The sequence below is a fragment of the Hyperolius riggenbachi genome, chromosome 10 (assembly GCF_040937935.1).
Source record: "Hyperolius riggenbachi isolate aHypRig1 chromosome 10, aHypRig1.pri, whole genome shotgun sequence".
Taxonomy (NCBI): domain Eukaryota; kingdom Metazoa; phylum Chordata; class Amphibia; order Anura; family Hyperoliidae; genus Hyperolius; species Hyperolius riggenbachi.
The window spans coordinates 42141893-42161833 of record NC_090655.1 but is presented as its reverse complement, the minus strand read 5'-3'; the positions used below and the strand labels follow the sequence as shown (position 1 = coordinate 42161833).

Here is a 19941-nt window from a genome sequence, read left to right as displayed (position 1 = left end):
TTAAAGAGGAGCTGTTAGGTATAAGGTCTCAGAGAAAATAAACACATATATCAGTAGCTAAAGATTGGCTGTACTTACATTACATATGCATTTCACTGTCCACGTTTGGATTTCACAGAATTTGTATATAGTATATGCAGAGATAGATGCTCCTGACAGCTCATGGCAGGCTCCATGTTTTTCTGTCAAATGTGTTGTCATGTCCTGCCTGCTTCCTGATCACAGATAAGCTCCTACTTGAACAACACAGTGTGCAGTGAATATTAATGAGCCATGTGGCTAGGAACAATAGCTGACTCCTGCAGTGTAGTCTGCCCGAGATTTATCAGTGCTACGCGATTACAAGCTGCTGTAACGTCTCATTAGCAGCCGAGGGGAGAGCCCCAGAATGCTTTGCAGTAATATGCGGCTTGCGTCTTCTTAAGAATAACAGACTTGCTGATAAGCACACATCAAAGGTAACTGAGATTTTTATCTTCACTAATTGCTTTTGGGCTTCCTTCTAAACTCCACTCTAAATCAGCTAAGCGCTCTCCTTGTCCATCATACGACTTTCTTCTTCAATATGTTGCTACAATCAGCTACACCTCCACCAAGGCACCCTTTGTGATCGAAACTCACCAAACAGGGTGGGCCATGTATTACAGTGGCCTTTCTTGCCTCTGGGGCATTAATAAACTGTTTAACACAGGAGAATAGAGGTTTAAATTAGCTTCTGCAGCCTGACAGTTACTCTTTAATGTGTGCCGAACAGGGAAAAAAAGGCGCCGGAGATTATTAACGTTTTACAAACGGCGCCCGGAGATTTTTAAGGTTTTATAACTGTGCTTGTGATGATTTAACTTTACAAAATGAGCCCGTGACGAATAAAGTTTATAAAGATACTAAACATATTTATCCTGTTTAATTAAAACATGATTTAACATTTTAACCCTTACTGTTTGTAAAACATTATTATTCACAAAATAAAGCGATCAGTACGTAACGTAAATTGTAATATATTTTTTACAATCACTATTTGTAAAACATTTCTAAAACATTATTATCCACCCAAAAAAAATGATTTAAATTTTTGTTATTTACATTTTTTTATTTATTAATGTTTGTACAACATTATTATCCATAGGGGGTCTTAGGTTTAGGCACCACCAGGGGGGGTCTTAGGTTTAGGCACCCCCAGGGGGCTAGGGGTTAGGGATAGGTACAGGGAGGGCTTTGGGATGGTTAGTTTTAGGCACCACCAGGGGGGTGTTAGGTTTAGGCACTACCAGGGGGGTCTTAGGTTTAGGCACCACCAGGGGGGTCTTAGGTTTAGGCACCACCAGGGGGGTCTTAGGTTTAGGCACCACCAGGGGGGTCTTAGGTTTAGGCACCACCAGGGGGGTCTTAGGTTTAGGCACCACCAGGGGGTCTAGGGGTTAGGGATAGGTACAGGGAGGGTTCTGTGTGAGAGTAGGGTTAGGTATAGTTTTAGTACAATTTTAATTATACTAATCAACAGTTATTATGAATGTACTTATATTAATATCATTGTTATAAACAATATTTTCACATTTTATTATTATAATAATAAACGATAAATCAAGATTATCCATAACAATATATAATTATAATGTTTAAACAAATATTACTGTTTTTTAACAAATGTAATTATAAGTTTCAGTTTAGAAACAGGGAAGATTAACGTTTTAAGAATTGCCGATTTCATACACATTATTTAATGATTTATAAATTCTTAAAACACTATTTGTAAACGAAATTCTACACAATATTTTTTATAAATGATAATACTGCTTATCGTTTACACCACGCACCCTTTTTTCCCGACGCCCTTTTTTGATGTACGCCCTTATGTCCAGTATCTATGAGCTGTTGAAGGTTTATATTAGCAAAGGACAGGCAGGGCCAGGGAACCTGACTAGATTGCCCAAGCTCCCTTTCTCTTTCAGCAGCCCATTATATGCGTAAGGAGCATATATGCATAGTAAGGATGTGAAATTTAGTATGTATATAGCATGAGGACTGTATGTTATACTTAGAACCCCCTTGATTGCACCCAGGAACACTGTATAGTTTTTTTTATAGGAAGTCAGCAATGGCATCTTCTATATTCATTCCACTTTAAGTTTCCTTTAAAGTTTAAACAAAGTGAACTGCATATAGTGCTGCAAGCTGGGAAAACCCGTTCAATAGTAAAAACACGTAAACTGTGGCTGGCTGTACTTTTACAGGGATAATAATATCACAATTTGATTTTGAAAGTAAAAGTTATTTTCAGCCGACAAAGTCCCTTTATTAGATCATTATTACAATTAAAATGTAGTTTTGTGCCAAGATATTTTGCTTTGAGCACATTACACACATTGCTTCAATTAATATCCCATACTTGGCCCTACTGTCTTGTCACAAACAATTCTTGCTAAAAATGAAAACAGTCTAATGTCCCCTCCCCCTTCCTTTTTTTAAATCTCTGTGACCTTTTTCTCCTTCTCATTCTTCTTTCTCATTCTGTTCTTTTCTTTTGTAACGGATAAGAACATGGAACAGGGCATTGTTCTCTTTTTTTTCATCATATTTTTTTATTGTTGCAATGCCAAATCACCAACAAGTATGTATACATTATGCAATAAACACATATCTGTCCACAGTAGTAGTACAATACAGAGCCACAGTTTCATCAGATGTGCAACAGTTTAGGCCCATTTCCACTAGCCGCATTGCAGCGGTGCATTTTTCGCACCGCATTGCATACAATCGCGGGTAGTTTCGGTCGTCATGCGATGCGGCTCAATAATAGAGAGCTGCACAGCCGCATTTGCGTCTGTGCAGACTGCATTTAAATTGGCTACAGGTACTGAACTTTTTTTTTACATTTCGGCTCGTAAGTCCTTTAAGGTTACCTTTGGTGTGAGCTGTCCATGCTCGGAAGCCATCAAACCTGAATGAACTAGAGATGTTTTGTAAATAGAAATGGTCCATAATACCTTCAAGCAGAATCCAGACTCTCATTGCAACCTACAGGAAGCGTTTAGAGGCTGTAATTTCTGAAAAAGGAGGATTTACTAAATATTGATTTCATTTCTTTTTTGTGGTGCCCAAATTTATGCACCTGCCTAATTTTGCTTAAACAATTATTGCACACTTTTTGTAAATCCAATAAACTTAATTTCACTTCTCAAATATCACTGTGTGCGTCTCCTATATGATATATTGAACTGACATTTCTTATTATAACAACCAACGATTTATACAGGAAAATCATGACGATTAACGAAATTGCCCAAACTTTTGCATCCCACTGTAACAGTTTTACCCTTGTGCCATGTCTCTTCCTCACACCCTCTCCCATTGCCTACTCAAATCTTCAGGATACCTAAATACCCTCCAATTTTATGTTTGAGACACCACTCTGTCTACTTCAACGGTTACATAAGACCAATAATTTGTTCCCTATTAAATGTGTCTCCACATAGACCCGCCACGTCTTAAAAATGTTTTGCATGGACTTATAGTTGTGTTTTTCTAAATTGAACTTCTCCATGTGGAAAAGATGGGTGTAGTAAGCTATGGACCAGAGTAAGATGGGGGCCATCATCCAATTAGTGTTTTGACGCTGCTTTTTGTGACTAAGTAGAGCAGTAGTTCAAATGTTGTCATCGTTTGCTGGAGCATCATCTGTATCATCCAGGGACAGACTATGAAACAGAGTAGAAGCTCCCTCTGCCTTTCTACCCAAGTGACAGTTTAAAAAAGATCCAGTACCTGATCCAAAAAGGATTGAATCACCGGGCATAGCCATAGGTTCAGATCAGGAGAATCATCCTGACATTTCAGATCAGAGCTGGGACAAGGTCCTCCAGCACCCAAGGCTGAGACACCAAAGTGCGCCCCTCCATCCCTCCCACCCCAGTTGTCACACACTGATTGCTATTAGACTAAGAGGTGCCCTACGGCCCCCAAACCCTTAAACTCTAATTATCAGGATTGCAGTCACTGCCATGTATCCCCTTTTCTTATTTATCTCTGTTTCAAACACAATAGGGGAATGATAGCTGAGTGAGTTGGGCGCCCCCTCATACACTGCGCCCTGAGGCTGGAACCTCTCTCGCCTCTGCCTCGGCCCTGCCCTGTTTCAGATACTTGGAGGATGGGCTTGGAATATAATATATATATATATATATATATATATGAACCTTTAATGGGGATATATAGACTGTGAATAATTTTTAATTGCATTTCCCTCCAGTCATCCTTCACTGCAACTTCAAAGTCCTCTCCCATTACATCTAACATCCTGTGTTCTCTTTCAAAGAGAGAGGCTATTAATCTTCTTGGGTTATATTTATTTTTATTATTTGTATTTGTTTTTGTATGGTTATTTTGTGTTAAATGGGAGAAGTCTTATCTGGTTATTTAATAAGCTTCATTCTAAAGGCTCATACTTTTGCTAAGAGTGTTCTAGGCCGAGACAGCCTGGCGGGGCCATCTCAGGCAAGACTGCCTAGTATTAGCACAGGTGACCCCTGAGGTCCATTGAGGTCCCTTAATGATCTTGTATGCTGGTCTTTTAAGCAACAATTGGCGGCCAAGTCCAATGTTCCCTCCGTCACTCATACCTCATGCCGCTGTCCCTCCTGCATAGAGACAGAGCGCATCGCTTGCCTGTTGCCAAGTGATGCACCTATACAGCTTTGGGGCCCCACAGTGGGCGACACACATTTGGCCCAAACTGTGTTTGTGTATGCACCCTAAAGCAGTACTTGGCCCATATGCAAGTCATTTCTTTCTCCTGAGTTTTCTTCTACCTTAGTGATGTTTTCAAACTTGTCGATAAAATGCCTTTTAAGCCACCAGCAAGTAAGAAAACACTTAAAATAGTTTTGCAAGTACTGCTTCACCTACTTTTTGGTACTTTTTAAATTGCAAACTGCTGAAAAGTTATTCTAAATAGAAGATGAAAGATTATCTCCTACGAGAAAACTCAGAAGAAAAAAAGAACTGCATTTGGACCCTTAAGAGTTAAAATAAATTCAACACTGTCAGCACAGTCCCTAGAAGTTATAATAGAGTAGCATGAATACAGGTTTAAAAAAACGACGTTTTGTGCCAGCAAATACAGGTTTTGTTGGTTACCCACTACCCCCCCCCCCCCCCCCCCCTGAATAACTGGCAAGGCAGTTTTCTGCTCTGTCAAGAGCTTGTCAAGGACCACTATCACGAAAAAGTAGGCAGTTAAAATCTGACAGAACCAACAGGTTTTGGGCCATACTCTCTTGAAAACAGAAGAAAACCCGAGAATCCCCCATGAGGAGATGGACTGGACCAAAACCTGACAGTTCTGTGTGCCACTGAGCCAGTCAATCAAAGAGAGGAGGGGTAAAGAGAAGAGGAGTGTTGTGCCAACTAGAGTATTCGCAGTGACAGACGCACTATGGTGCATGCCAGAGCTGCTGCAGTGCTTTCCTCCTGCGTAACCTCCATATTTTAGGGTTTAAAAGTGGTAAATGTTTTAAATTAGCTTTTAGACCCTACAAGCAAGAAAATAAAACATGCATCATACAAAAATAATCATCGGCCCCTGCACTTACTCACCTTCCTGAGATCCAGTGATGCAGTTCTCCCTCCGTCCTTGGGGTGGTGATGTAACCCTATAGTAAGATTGCTGGCTTTCGTCGAGTGAGGTGGCGGCTACCACGAGTTAGGCTCGGAGTTACCACTCTGAGCTGCAAATTTACAGCCCCAATCCTGACTCGGGGTTACCGTAAAGGAGTGTAATACAGAGCTCACCTGCTGCTGCAATGGATGAACAGTCATAGTAAGTGTCATTCTGGCTCACTTTGCACTTTGGAATTTATACTCTGGGTCCGTTTTAAGGAGTTGTTTTTTTTTAGAACCAATCATTACAACCGAAACAAACTGGGAAACATATTAATAAAAAAAACGCATTAAGTGAAGCCTGCAAACTTCTCTACACACCACTCTGGATCAAAGCAGGCCAAGGTTTCCATGCCTTGATGTCTTTAATGATCAGCCATAATTTGACTTTTCAGTAATAAGGCACCAAGAACAAGTATTACCCAAACTCAGATTTTATTTGATTGTAATTGACACACACAAACCAGAAGAAATCTCACATAACCACCATATTGGGAAGGCCATACAGAGCGTAAATATAAGAACATGGATCCCCAGCAGATAACAGGAAATTACGGGGACTCGAGAGCTTTCCGTCTGCCTCTTCAGAAACATCACCTTCTATGGAAAAACACAACAGTCATAATCTAATAAAATAGAATACAAAAAGCTTAGATTTCTGCTGCAAGAACACCACAATCACCACACAATACCAATTCTGTGTTGTGGCTAAAAACGGAGGAATTTATTCAGAAAAACAAGGAAACAAGCTCATTTTAGCAGCTTAGAACTTTTGCTCTTTCATGGAAAACTCACTTTTGGTAGCAGACTGATATATGCACATCATTCCATATACATAAATACATACACTTCTGCATTGAAACATTTAGTCTGAAAAGGGGGAACTCTTCTAAAAAGGTGGTAAATCAAGTTTTGGAACACGGGGTGGGGTGGGTTAACAATGATGACCAATCAAGGTAACTTCTGCACCCCAGAACATAATCAGCAGATTAGGTGTGTGATCGACCATCCATCATCATCGCTGGTGTCCACAGTTAGAAGCAAATAGAAGCACTTGTCCCAGGAAAGCCAACTTACCTACAGGCAAGGAGACGTCCATGAATGGTAACTGAAGCCATTGAAGGAACACTAGAACATGTATAAGTGCCTGCAGAGGTTGAGTTATTGGGATTGCCATGAACGACAGAATCAAGAGAAGGCATTGGGGAAGATGTGGCAGGCATTAAAATACTTCAGTCATGACCTGAAGACATCACAAGCAGTAGAAGGGTAGGTGGCATCTTATGCCAGGGGGTACAAAAGCGCCTTAAATTTGTTTTGGGAGGGGGGGGGGGGGGGGGGAGGCAATCAAAATTATGCTATGGGCTCCATGATCTCTAGCTGTGGTTGACACATGTATTTCATCTTTGTTGTCTGACTACCGTAGGGCTTTAGGCAGACAGTGCAATAAGCAAGCGTGAAAGTATTCAGAAATGACCACAGATGTGACGCATTTACAATAATACGTACCATTCCCTGTTACCTCCGAGTCACTCTTGAACTTTCGCTGGCTGTGTACCGTCTGCCCAGTGGTCTTGCCAAGGTATAATAGATCTGTATTGTTATATAGCAGAACATGCGACAGGTTTAATGTCATTTTACTGCCAGGAAAAAACATTACTGGACTAGTTTTATGCCCATTTCCTCTCGATGTTATCACTTTCAGAGGCAGACAGAAAAGATGGGCCTCTGTTGTCAGGCTGGTACACTACGGCCTTCGCATGCATAAGCCCATTGTCCAGAGATGGCAGACAAAGCACGCTGTCCTGGCCCACTTACTAAGTCACAAGGCACTAATCCACTTCAAAAGAGGATCCTCTTAAGTCGTAAAGAGATTCTTTCCCCTCTTGTTACACACATCCCGTGTTGACAACTGCTACTTATTGTAATTACTTAAAGGGTATGGGCAAGTTGAAGATTTTAATTCCTCTGCTTCCCTCCCTTTTATGTTTGAGATAAAAAACAAATCTAAATTATATTTTGGTTTCCCAAAAGTCACAGCTGCGTGATCTCAGCAGAAAACAAAGTTTGTGCCAGTTGCTGGAGCAACCTGCAAGCACATCTATCAGGCGATCATCACCGAAGCCGAAACTGGTTATTCTGCTGTATATAAAACCTATCACTACCACGTCTTTGCAGCCACAGATCCATGAATGCCAGACAAACTGAAGAGTACATCTCACAACAAAGGTCGCCTCTTCTTGGCTGGCATGAACCAGGTGGTGAGGCGGGTTGAGGCGCACCAACAGAACCTGAGATTTGCAATGCTCTGTCTGGATATTTACCCTTTTCAAGGTGATCATAATAGGGGAAGATAATGCAAAACAAGGCAGAGGTTTTCACTTGATATATAGATTGTGGTAATAGAGAGATCATATTGCTACTCACAGTCAGTAAGGCAGTCCAGTGTGCCGGCATTCTGCTCTGCAGTCGTGTGCCATTGGTTAAGCATAACCGAGTGAACGCCAACCACGCTCAGCAGGAGGGCCGTCTCCACTGGTCTCTCCAGAGATAAGAGGCTTTTACTGAACAAAACAGCAACAAAACAACATTGTGAGTTAGTGTGACTATTTCAGTCAAATCCTTTCTTTATCACATTGGCATCGGGAAGGATAGAAGCTTTGTCAGTTGCTATTCTGTCCTTTTGTTCCAGTGACATCATCACCAAATACAGGGAGTACAGTGAAGTATCCTTTGTAAGGACACAAACCAATAAGAACACAAATTGTGAACAGAGTTGGTTAAAGTGTTCCTGAGACCCTAAAAAAAAATGTATTACACTTATCCAAAAGACCTCAATAAATATATTTTATTGCTTTACACTAAGCTGTGATGAGTTGTGACTTAATTACAATAGTCTTTAGATTGGGCATCTTTTCTTGTGGTGTGTTTATTGGTAATCTAGCCCATTGAGACACGTTTTATGTGTAGGTCCCAGACCTAATTGATGCATTGGACCTTAGCTCTAATAAGTGTGGTGTTGTTTATCTGTTGGTGGTAAGAATCACTAAAAACCCACCAGATTCTGTCCAGAGTAATCAATCTGATCTGATTTCCTAGTGATGTATTGATCTCATACATGGTTGATTGACCAACAAATTCATCTATAGAGTAATTCATGTTTGTCATGTGGAAGAGGTGTGGAGTGGCAGGAATCAAAGGCTGCATAGCAGTGCAATGGCTCCATTAATTTGATTGGTTAGGGGAGTATTTGGTAGATACCAGGGTGTAGTCACTTACTTGCCATGTATGGCTAGTAAGTTGTAGTAGTATTATTTTCTTTTAGAATATAAATGCAGTGAAATGCATTTTTAATCTACTGAGTGTCATTACTGTTCATTGTGGCAGTAATAAACCATACTATAAGTACGGTATTTAACAGTTTTCTCACCTCTTCTGTACATCAATTGTTGATTGCCTTGAAAAGCTGTGACTCGTCCGCACCAGATCTATCAGAATCATTAGCTGACATTCTAAAAAAGATATTACGTATAAGAACATTCGCTAAATTTAGACTAAAGTATGCACTATTATGAGTTAGCAGCACATGATATGATGTAAATCAACAACCAGTGTTAACCACCTTAACTCAGAGAGTTTCCGGGACGGATGGTTACCTTGCCAGCCAGGCATACAGGGACGTGTTTTAAAACAAAACAAACATGGCTGTGTAACGAATGTGGAATAGTCTCCATGGTCAGGGCACCAAACGTGCGCTGACGCGGCGGATTTCCTCCACAAGCGTATAATTGAGGACACCCAGGCTAGGTGCTATGCACCCGCAGAGGGCAATTCCCACCGGCAGATGGCGCTGTGGAGTGCAGGCGAACACAGCCGCTGCACAGCCACAGATGCCAAATGGGAATTGTACAGATCCAGGACAAGGTACAATTAGGCAGGGCTGGATAGCCCACAGGGAACAGAGCAAAAGGACAGAACCAATGTGTGCCCACCAAACTAGTCGCCACAAAGCAACGGCGAACACACAATGGCGGAAACGAAGTAGGAAACACAATCGCAAGAATGGCGATTGCCAATAGCGACACAAGACTGAGCAGGACAGAGCACCAGGGTAGCAAAGGCACAGCAAATCATACAAAGAGAAAGATAAGGAAAATAACAAACGCTAGCTGAACGCGAACACAGCACTCATTCGCAACAGTGCACGCGTTCGTGCGCGGTCTCCGCGTGTTACGCACAACAGAGACAAGCACGCCTAACTCACCAAAGACAGACAAACACGAAACAGAGAACGCGAGCGCTTGCTTAACGGTTACCTCACCGAGCCTACAGCAAGCGTCGTATCAGACAAGACAGACCAACGTGAAACAGGAACTAGGCAGAAAGGATCCACTGCTCTTCCGTCAGAGCAAGTGTGATCCAAGCAGAAACACAGATCAGAAAGATCCACAGCCGCTACCGCTAGCGGTTAGTGCGGTCCAGGAAGACAGATCAGAAGGATCCACAGCACTAGCTCAAGGCGAGTGTGATCCAGGTAGACAGAGTAGCAGAACAGAAGGATCCACAGCACTAGCGAAAGTGACTAGCGCGATCCAGGTACAGAGTAGCAGAACAGAAGGATCCACAGCACTAGCGAAAGTGACTAGCGCGATCCAAGTACAGAGTAGCAGAACAGAAGGATCCACAGCACTAGCGGAAAGTGGCTAGCGCGATCCAAGGAGACAGATCAGAAGAGATAGCTGGTAGCAACCGCTGCACCAGCTATACTCCAAGAACAGACATCAGAACCATTTCCTGTCGACCAATGCTGGGACAGGACAATCGCAACAGAACAAACAAACAGATAAGCAATCCTAACTGCACTAAGGAAACCTGCCTAGTGCAGTTTTCCAGGAATTACTCTAAGATAACTTCAACAAGAAGTAGCATGGCTGACACTCTCTAGGAGTGTTTACTACAAACCCTGAAGGAATGACCAGCCAAGGACGGTGGGTAATCCCAACCTTTATACTGCCAGTCATCACAGGAGGCAGGTAGGGGATTCGCATAACGAATGTATGCAAATTCCTCAGCAGCAAGCTGCAATACTGACAAAAAGTCTCTCTTAAAGAGACCTGCAGAATGCAGACCTGAACAGTGGTCAAAAAGCTGCCTGTCTGCACAGGCAGCTGAGCAGATTCTCACAGGTTGCCTTCATATCCCTCAACACGTTTAAATGAAATGGTGAAACTGCCCAGATCTAGATCAATGACCAAGTAGGGTAAGGAAAGGACAGGCTTCCTAATTTGATCTATCCCATAAGTAACCATAGTGTGCGGAGAATCTGCTGTAACTCATTTCAGCAAGCTTCACTTTCAGATCTTTATCTATGTCCTAGTAGTATCCCTGTACAAGAAAAATATGGAGGCTGCCAGTGCAGGCATCCAGAATATGCTAGTATAAGTGGTTACATAATGACTAAGGAAAATATATAAACTTATCACAAATAACCCACTGATACAGCAGTTCAGTGTTAATCTAATAATAATGTATAATATACCGGATAAGGTCTAGATAGGAAATGATGGGGGTTATGGAGTCAGTAAGCAGTATGTGTATTTTATTTATTTATAGTATTTATAAAGCGACAACATATTACACAGCACTGGACATTATTTTAGGTTACAGACAATATTTACCGGTGACATACAGCAATTAGACAATACAGGAATACATGCAAACCAGATCATGCAGTACAGTATTGGCTCGATTCACAAAGTGGTGCTAACCCAGTTAGAGACTTTAGGCGTGATAACCATTGCACCACGCTGGTGAAAAGCCAGTTTAGGCGTGATAAGTTTAGGCGTGATAAGTTTAGATAAGTTTAGATCGCGCGCAAAGTCCCGCACGCAAAGCAGCGCCATTAAACTCTATGCGAAGTGCACCAGACTTTGGTAGCGCAAAACTTTTGATCAGCTGTGCACTGCGGTGCTAACCCAGTTGGTGCTTAAAGGGGTTCTTTCGCAAAAAAAGTAGGCAGTTAAAAAATGTGACAGATGACAGGTTTTGGGCCAGTCCATCTTTTTAAGGGGGATTCTCAGGGCTTTCTTTGTTTTCAACAGCATTTCCTGAACAACAGTTTAACTGCCAAAATAGCAAGATACCAGCCGGCCTCCCTAATCACTTGTCCACTATTATGTCAGTTAAATTTTGCAACTGTTGTTCAGGAAATGCTGTTGAAAACAAAGAAAGCCCTGAGAATCCCCCTTAAAAAGATGGACTGGCCCAAAACCTGTCATCTGTCACATTTTTTAACTGCCTACTTTTTTCGCGAAAGAACTCCTTTAAACTTATCACGCATAAACTGATCACGTCTAAACTGATCACACCTAAACTTAGCACACCTAAACTTATTATGCCTAAACTGAGTTTTTCACCAGCGTGCTAACTGTTAGCACCGCTTTGTGAATCAGGCCCTATGAGTACAAGACAATGCTTAGTCAGTCACTGGATAGGAACATGGGGATTAGGCAAGTCGAGTTCGCTCAAGAGTTCACTCAGATCCAGAGGATGCGTGTACAGTAATGGAGGTGTGTGAACAGGTAGGAGACATAAGGAGGAGGAGGAGGACCCTGCCCGAAGGATTACAATGTAGAGCAGGGGAGTCAAACTCAAAACATGGGCCAAAATTGTATACTGGGAACTAATCACGGGTCAACCTCAATATCTAGTAGCCACCTCTCTTCCTTATAAAGTTCCCTGGTGTCCAACAGCCCCCTCCAACCCCTGGTGTCTAGTGGTCCTCCCTCCCATATACAGTTCACTGGTGTCTAGTGACTTCACTCCCCTATACAATTTCCTGGTGTCAAGAGGCCCCCACCCTCCCCTATACAATTTCCTGGTGTCAAGAGGCCCCCACCCTCCCCTATACAATTTCCTGGTGTCAAGAAGTGTCAAGAGGAAAGGGAAACAAGGAAGGCTGCTCATTGCGGCCTTCCTTGTTACTTCTGATCGCCTCCGGCGATCAGAAGTACGCACTAGGAGCGCCCTCTAGTGGGCTTTCATGCAGCCAACTTTCAGTTGGCTGCAGGGAATCGTTTTTTTTTTATTAAAAAAAAACCCTCCCGCAGCCGCCCTGGCGATCTTAATAGAACTCCAGGGAGGTTAATTAGACAAGAGAACCCATGTAAAGAGAAGATGGGGGACTGGTCTAAAAAGGAAAGGTGGCCACACACGATACAATAAAATGATCCAATTTTACAGAAATTCGATAAATAAGATCAGATTTCCTGAAAAAAATCGAAAGCTTTTTTTTTCATTCGAGCAAGAAATCTGATCGGATTTCCCGTTTTTATTCGATAAAAGTTGATCGGGAGTGCTGAATTTTCTGATCAATTTTTATGAAAATTGAATGGTGTGTGGTAGATTGCCAGTTTATGAATATATACACCCGAGCAATTTTCTCATAGTTTCCCATCATTCTTATCATAATTGAGGAAAGATTGAACATAGTTGTGAGGTACATTGGTCACATTTTTGAAATGTTACAATCAGAGAAATTGATTGCAATTCTTAATTTAAACAGATATTTCAAAAATGTTATGGTGTGTGGCCACCGTAAGACTAGGCTGTGCAGTAACGGTATTTCTAATGTGTGAGGCTATAAGACAAAAGTGGGATTTATTTTACCGCTGATGGAGTTATCCTAATCTGCTGTAGGGTAAACTTGTCTTTTCAAAGGGGGAAGGCTTGTGACTTGCTGGCTGGTGTGTAGAGATGACTTATTTTATGCTCACCTGATAAATCCATTGCGAGAACTTTATCCAGCATGATGTGAGCTAGCAGTTTCTCCGTACCATAGAAAATGAATGCACTGCAGTCAGTCATTAGGTTCTCCCAGTCTGCGTGGCTGAAATGAAGAAAGCCAACATTTCATCCCAATTATACATTCATTCAACAAGGTTTAAAGGGTCAATTGCCCCTATTCAATTCACTTTTCTCCCAAGTTTTCTCCTAGGAGAGAGAGCATTTTTCTTCTTCTGTTTAAAATAACTTTTCAGCCTGATATACTCTTCCAATCATTATTGGCCAATCACTGACCAACTTTACCACCTCCATGTAGTATGAGGTTTTGCCTACACAATCTGCTTATGGTATTCAATATCTGTTGACCCACATACTACATGCAGGTGGTAAAATTAGTTAGTGATTGGCAAAGAGAAGAAGATTAGATAAATTACAGAGACAGTGCAACTAGAAAAGGCTGCAGTAATCCAGACCACATTAGAACAGGTATAGAAACTTATAGAAGAAATAAGGCAGAAAATGTTGTTACAGAGTCTCTTTAAAGGGATACTGTAGGGGGGTCGGGGGAAAATGAGTTGAACTTACCCGGGGCTTCTAACGGTCCCCCACAGACATCCTGTGTTGGCGCAGCCACTCACCGATGCTCCGGCCCCGCCTCCGGTTCACTTCTGGAATTCCAGACTTTAAAGTCTGAAAACCACTGCGCCTGCGTTGCCGTGTCCTCGATCCCGCTGATGTCATCAAGAGCGCACAGCGCAGGCCCAGTATGGTCTGTGTCTGCGCAGTACACTCCTGGTGACATCAGCAGGAGCGAGGACATGGCAACGCAGGCACAGTGGTTTTCTGACTTTAAAGTCAGAAATTCCAGAAGTGAACCGGAGGCGGGGCCGGAGCATCGGTGAGCTGCTGCGCGGGCACAGGATGTCTGCGGGGGACCATTAGAAGCCCCGGGTAAGTTCAACTCATTTTCCCCCGACCCCCCTACAGTATCCCTTTAAGGGTAAGCACATATTGCAGTGTATTCCTTTTCTGCCATGTACTCAAGAGATACAATAATGTAAGTTGCATTGTTTAAAAAGATAAATAAATAAAAAGTACAGGCATTCTTTAATTACGAAAAACTTTTAAACGTCACAGCCAGCGATGCGTCACAATTTGAAATGTCTATTGTTTGGAATCCTGAGAAAAATATGTCTAGGTAATCTTGGTATCACCCTCCGATTTACTGCACAATATTGACTATGAAAAAGTCAATGCAACAAATAACATTAAAACAATGAAAATAGAACAATGAAGCCCATTGACTTGCTTGTATCGACACAAAAAAGGCCAATTGCTGCATCCTGCCCAGAGAACAAACCTGGGCGCACGCGTGCTGCCGATGATTCCTTCCCAATACGCCGTAAATTGCTGTCCATACTTAACGAGCATCTCATTCATTCTATAAGCTGGGCAGGACGACTCTGAAAAGACACACAGTGAATAGAAAATTGAGTGTTTTCAGCTGTTAGGCGGCATGCTTGCATTATCTTTTATCTACAAGGTGCAGAACAAACAATACATAAACAACAGATCACGAAGGTCTTCCTTACATTTATCTACATTAGCGCCTAATAAATCCATAGAAAATAATTGCAGTATCATTTGCACTGTTTTACAAAGCTGATAGGAAGAATGACGCATAGTCATTTGAGAACTCTGGTAATGATGAGGTCACTTTTGAAAAGGTTCCGAGATTCTAGGGAAACGCAGCCATTTTGCATTCCAGCTGACTTCAAGGATACAGTTTAAAGAGTAACTGTTAGCCCCCAAAGTGAAATTTAAATCTCTACAGCAATATTTTATTTAGTATTAAAGTGATCCAAAAAGCCAATGCAGAACTTAAAAATCAATATAATTTTGTTACTATGTAGCCTTTTGCCCAAGCTAATGACGCAAAGCCGCATATCTGATACTGATGAGCATGCAGAGCATGCCTATGTCTGCCCGACCCCCCTCTCCCCCCCCAGGACCAGGTGCCGATCTATTCGCACCACAAACAGCTGACCGCTCTGACAGGGAGAGAGAGCGGCAGCACTTCCAGCGCAACCACGGCAGAGCAGCCGCCGCCGTGCATCTCTCTCACATGTCTCACATGTGACTCGGCGGCGGCTGCTCTGCGTGGCTGCACTGGAAGTGCTGCCGCTCTCTCTCCCTGTCAGAGCGGTCAGCTGTTTGTGGTGCGAATAGATCGGCACCTGGTCCTGGGGGGGGAGAGGGGGGTCGGGCAGACATAGGCATGCTCTGCATGCTCATCAGTATCAGATATGCGGCTTTGCGTCATTAGCTTGGGCAAAAGGCTACATAGTAACAAAATTATATTGATTTTTAAGTTCTGCATTATATAGTAAATTATAATAAAATACTAGTCATTTAGACAGCCGTTAGATAACGGGTGCTAAGGCTATGACGTTGGGACGCACGGCCGCGCTCCCCACCTCTGTCCCCATCCTCCTCCTGTTGGCTACACACGCGTAGTAGCGCAAAAACAGGGACACAAGGCCAGGAGGAGGCTAAACAGAGACAGTTAGGGATTATTATAGAGGATAATATAATAAAAAAAAATGTGGTTTCAGGCATTTGCCATCTTAATTCCCTCTGACTGAAGCCAATACTGATGTCATTTCCTCACTTACTTTTTTTTTCTCCTAGAAACTGCACTAGTCTGTCATAGTTAGCTTGCTTTGTAAACACATGTGAGCACAGCATAAATCAGATTTCCGCTGCTCACTGAACTGCCCTGTCATATCACAAAATCAGAAGGATATTTTGATTATTACTCATATTTTTGTCAGGTTCCCTTTAAGATACACGTCTGCTGTTCACATTATTACCTGGCTCTTTTATGTCATTGTAAGGATCCACAATGTCTGGTACATATTGTTAAGGAGTGAAAAGGCAATATTAGCCCCTAGTATGGTCTAGCGCATCATATTATTTAGATCTAATTTGTAAAAAAAACCAACCAGGTCATATGTATGTTATCAGTGACTCCCACAACCAATAATTATCAGCTTGGATACAGATGTATGGTGATGTACTCAAAGCATGTTGCCCTCATAATATTACCTTCTTACCAACACACCCCATGGCACTGAGGATTCCCATTCTCCACAGGATGCTAGAGATCCTTATCTTCCCAACAACATCACAAATTCCATAGGTCTTGGAAACATGAGATTCTTATCATCCCCAGGGTGCTAGAGATCAGTCTCTTGCTAGAAACAGAGGTATCAGACACCTCTACCCATTCACCAGCAACAACATAAACCTCTTAGGTGCACCAAAAATCTACATCCTCCTAGAGATTCCTATCCTCTCAAAGAAGGCAGAGATCTCCTGCTAGAGAAGACAGAGATCTCTATCCTCCCAAATAAGCCAGAGATACCCATCCTTACAGAAAAGCCAGAGATTCCTGTCCTCCCAAAAAAAGCCAAAGAACCTTATCCTTCCAAAGACGCCAGAGATCGCTATCCTCCCAAAGAAGCCAGAAATCCCTATCCTCCCAAAGAAGCCAGAGATCCCTATCCTCCCAAAGAAGCCAGAGATCCCTATCCTGCTAGAGAAGACAGAGATCTCTATCCGCCTGGAGAAGCCTGAAAACCCTATCCACACAGAGAAGCCCAAGATCCATGTCATACTAGAGAAGCCAGAGATTACCATTCTCCCAGAGATTCCTGTCCTCCCAGAGAAGTAAGAGATCCCTGACCTCCCAGAAAAGCCAGAGAGGTCTATCCCCCCAAAGAGGCCAGAGATTCCTATCCTTCCAAAGAAGCCAGAGATTTCTATCCTCCCAAAGAAGCCATAGATTCCTGTCCTACCAAAGAAGCCAGAGATCCCTGTCCTTACAGAGAAGCCAGAGATTCCTGTCCTTACAGAGAAGCCAGAGATTCCTGTCCTCCCAAAGAAGCCAGAGATTCCTATCCTCCCAAATAAGCCAGAGATTCCTGTCCTCCAAAAGAAGCCAGAGATTCCTGTCCTTCCAAAGAAGCCAGAGATTCATGTCCTTCCAAAGAAGCCAGAGATTCCTGTCCTGCCAAAGAAGCCAGAGATTTCTGTCCTCCCAAAGAAGCCAGAGATTCCTGTCCTTCCAAAGAAGCCAGAGATTCCAGTTCTTCCAAAGAAGCCAGAGATCCCCATCCTTACAGAGAAGCAAGAGATTCCTAATCTCCAAAGGAAGCCAGAGATTCATGTCCTCCCAGAGATTCTTATCCTCCAAGAGAAGCCAGAGATTCCTGTACTCCCAAATAAGCCAGAGATTCCTATCCTTTGAGAGAAGCCAGAGATTCCTGTCCTCCCAAAGAAGCCAGAGATCCTCATCCTTACAGAGAAGCGAGAGATTCCTGCCCTCCCAAAGAAGTGAGAGGTCCCCATCCTTACAGAGAAGCTGCCCAGAGATTCCTGCCCTCCCAAAGAAGCCAGAGATCCCTATCCTCCCATAGACACCAGAGATTCCTGTCCTCCCATAGACACCAGAGATTCCTGTCCTCACATAGACACCAGAGATTTCTGTTCTCCCAAAGAAGCCCAATGCTTACAGAGAGGCGAGGGATTCCTAACTTCCCAAAGAAGCCAGATATTCCTGTCCTCCCAGAGATCCCTATCCTCCAAGAGAAGCCAGAGATTCCTGAACTCCCAAATAAGCCAGAGATTCCTATCCTCCTAGAGAAGCCAGAGATTCCTGTACTCCCAAAGAAGCCAGAGATCCCCATCCTTACAGAGAAGCAAGAGATTCCTGTCCTTCCAAAGAAGCCAGAGATCCCCATCCTTACAGAGAAGTGAGAAATTCCTGCGATCCCAAAGAAGCCAGAGATCCCTATACTTCCAGAGACACCAGATATTCCTGTCCTCCCAAAAACACCAGAGATTCCTATCCTCCCAAAGAAGACCGAGATCCCCATCCTTCCAGAGAAGCCAGAGATTCCTATCCTCCCAAAGAAGCCAGAGATCCCTATCCTCCCAAAGAAGCCAGAGAACCCTATCCTGCTAGAGAAGACAGAGATCTCTATCCGCCTGGAGAAGCCTGAAAACCCTATCCACACAAAGAAGCCCAAGATCCATGTCATACTAGAGAAGCCAGAAATTACCATTCTACCAGAGATTCCTGTCCTCCCAGAGAAGTAAGAGATTCCTGTCCTCCCAGAGAAGTAAGAGATCCCTGACCTCCCCAAAAAAACAGAGAGGTCTATCCCCCCAAAGAGGTCAGAGATTCCTATCCTTCCAAAGAAGCCAGAGATTTCTATCCTCCCAAAGAAGCCATAGATTCCTGTCCTACCAAGGAAGCCAGAGATCCCTGTCCTTACAGAGAAGCCAGAGATTCCTGTCCTCCCAAAGAAGCCAGAGATTCCTGTCCTCCCAAAGAAGCCAGAGATTCCTGTCCTCCCAAATAAGCCAGAGATTCCTGTCCTCCCAAAGAAGCCAGAGATTCCTGTCCTTCCAAAGAAGCCAGAGATTCATGTCCTTCCAAAGAAGCCAGAGATTCCTGTCCTGCCAAAGAAGCCAGAGATTTCTGTCCTCCCAAAGAAGCCAGAGATTCCTGTCCTTCCAAAGAAGCCAGAGATTCCAGTTCTCCCAAAGAAGCCAGAGATCCCCATCCTTACAGAGAAGCAAGAGATTCCTAATCTCCAAAGGAAGCCAGAGATTCATGTCCTCCCAGAGATTCTTATCCTCCAAGAGAAGCCAGAGATTCCTGTACTCCCAAATAAGCCAGAGATTCCTATCCTTTGAGAGAAGCCAGAGATTCCTGTCCTCCCAAAGAAGCCAGAGATCCTCATCCTTACAGAGAAGCGAGAGATTCCTGCCCTCCCAAAGAAGTGAGAGGTCCCCATCCTTACAGAAAAGCTGCCCAGAGATTCCTGCCCTCCCAAAGAAGCCAGAGATCCCTATCCTCCCATAGACACCAGAGATTCCTGTCCTCCCATAGACACCAGAGATTCCTGTCCTCACATAGACACCAGAGATTTCTGTTCTCCCAAAGAAGCCCAAGATCCCTATGCTTACAGAGAAGCGAGGGATTCCTAACTTCCCAAAGAAGCCAGATATTCCTGTCCTCCCAGAGATTACTATCCTCCAAGAGAAGCCAGAGATTCCTGCACTCCCAAATAAGCCAGAGATTCATATCCTCCTAGAGAAGCCAGAGATTCATGTCCTCCCAAAGAAGCCAGAGATCCCCATCCTTACAGAGAAGCAAGAGATTCCTGTCCTCCCAAAGAAGCCAGAGATCCCCATCCTTACAGAGAAGTGAGAGATTCCTGCCCTCCCAAAGAAGCCAGAGATCCCTATCCTTCCAGAGACACCAGATATTCCTGTCCTCCCAAAAACACCAGAGATTCCTATCCTCCCAAAAAAGACCGAGATCCCCATCCTTACAGAGAAGCCAGAGATTCCTGCCCTCCCAAAGACACCAGAGTTTCCTGTCCTCCCAGAGAAGCCAAAGCTTCCTGCCCTTCCAGAGATCCCTAT

At 43.2% G+C, this 19941-nt stretch overlaps 1 protein-coding gene across 5 annotated transcripts in view; it reads right to left on the bottom strand.

Moving 5' to 3' along the window:
- Positions 1 to 6073: 6073 nt before the first annotated feature.
- Positions 6074 to 19941, bottom strand: part of CFAP46 (cilia and flagella associated protein 46) — a 287892-nt gene continuing 274024 nt past the window's right edge. For all 5 annotated transcript variants that reach the window (XM_068256846.1, XM_068256850.1, XM_068256848.1 and 2 more), the window contains 7 exons: positions 16314 to 16349; positions 14801 to 14903; positions 13431 to 13543; positions 9086 to 9167; positions 8083 to 8219; positions 7165 to 7248; positions 6074 to 6255 (listed from right to left, as the gene is read on the bottom strand). In XM_068256846.1, the coding sequence (XP_068112947.1) occupies positions 6131 to 6255; positions 7165 to 7248; positions 8083 to 8219; positions 9086 to 9167; positions 13431 to 13543; positions 14801 to 14903; positions 16314 to 16349 (680 nt within the window). In that variant the 3' untranslated portion in view covers positions 6074 to 6130. The remainder of the gene's footprint in view (positions 6256 to 7164; positions 7249 to 8082; positions 8220 to 9085; positions 9168 to 13430; positions 13544 to 14800; positions 14904 to 16313; positions 16350 to 19941) is intronic.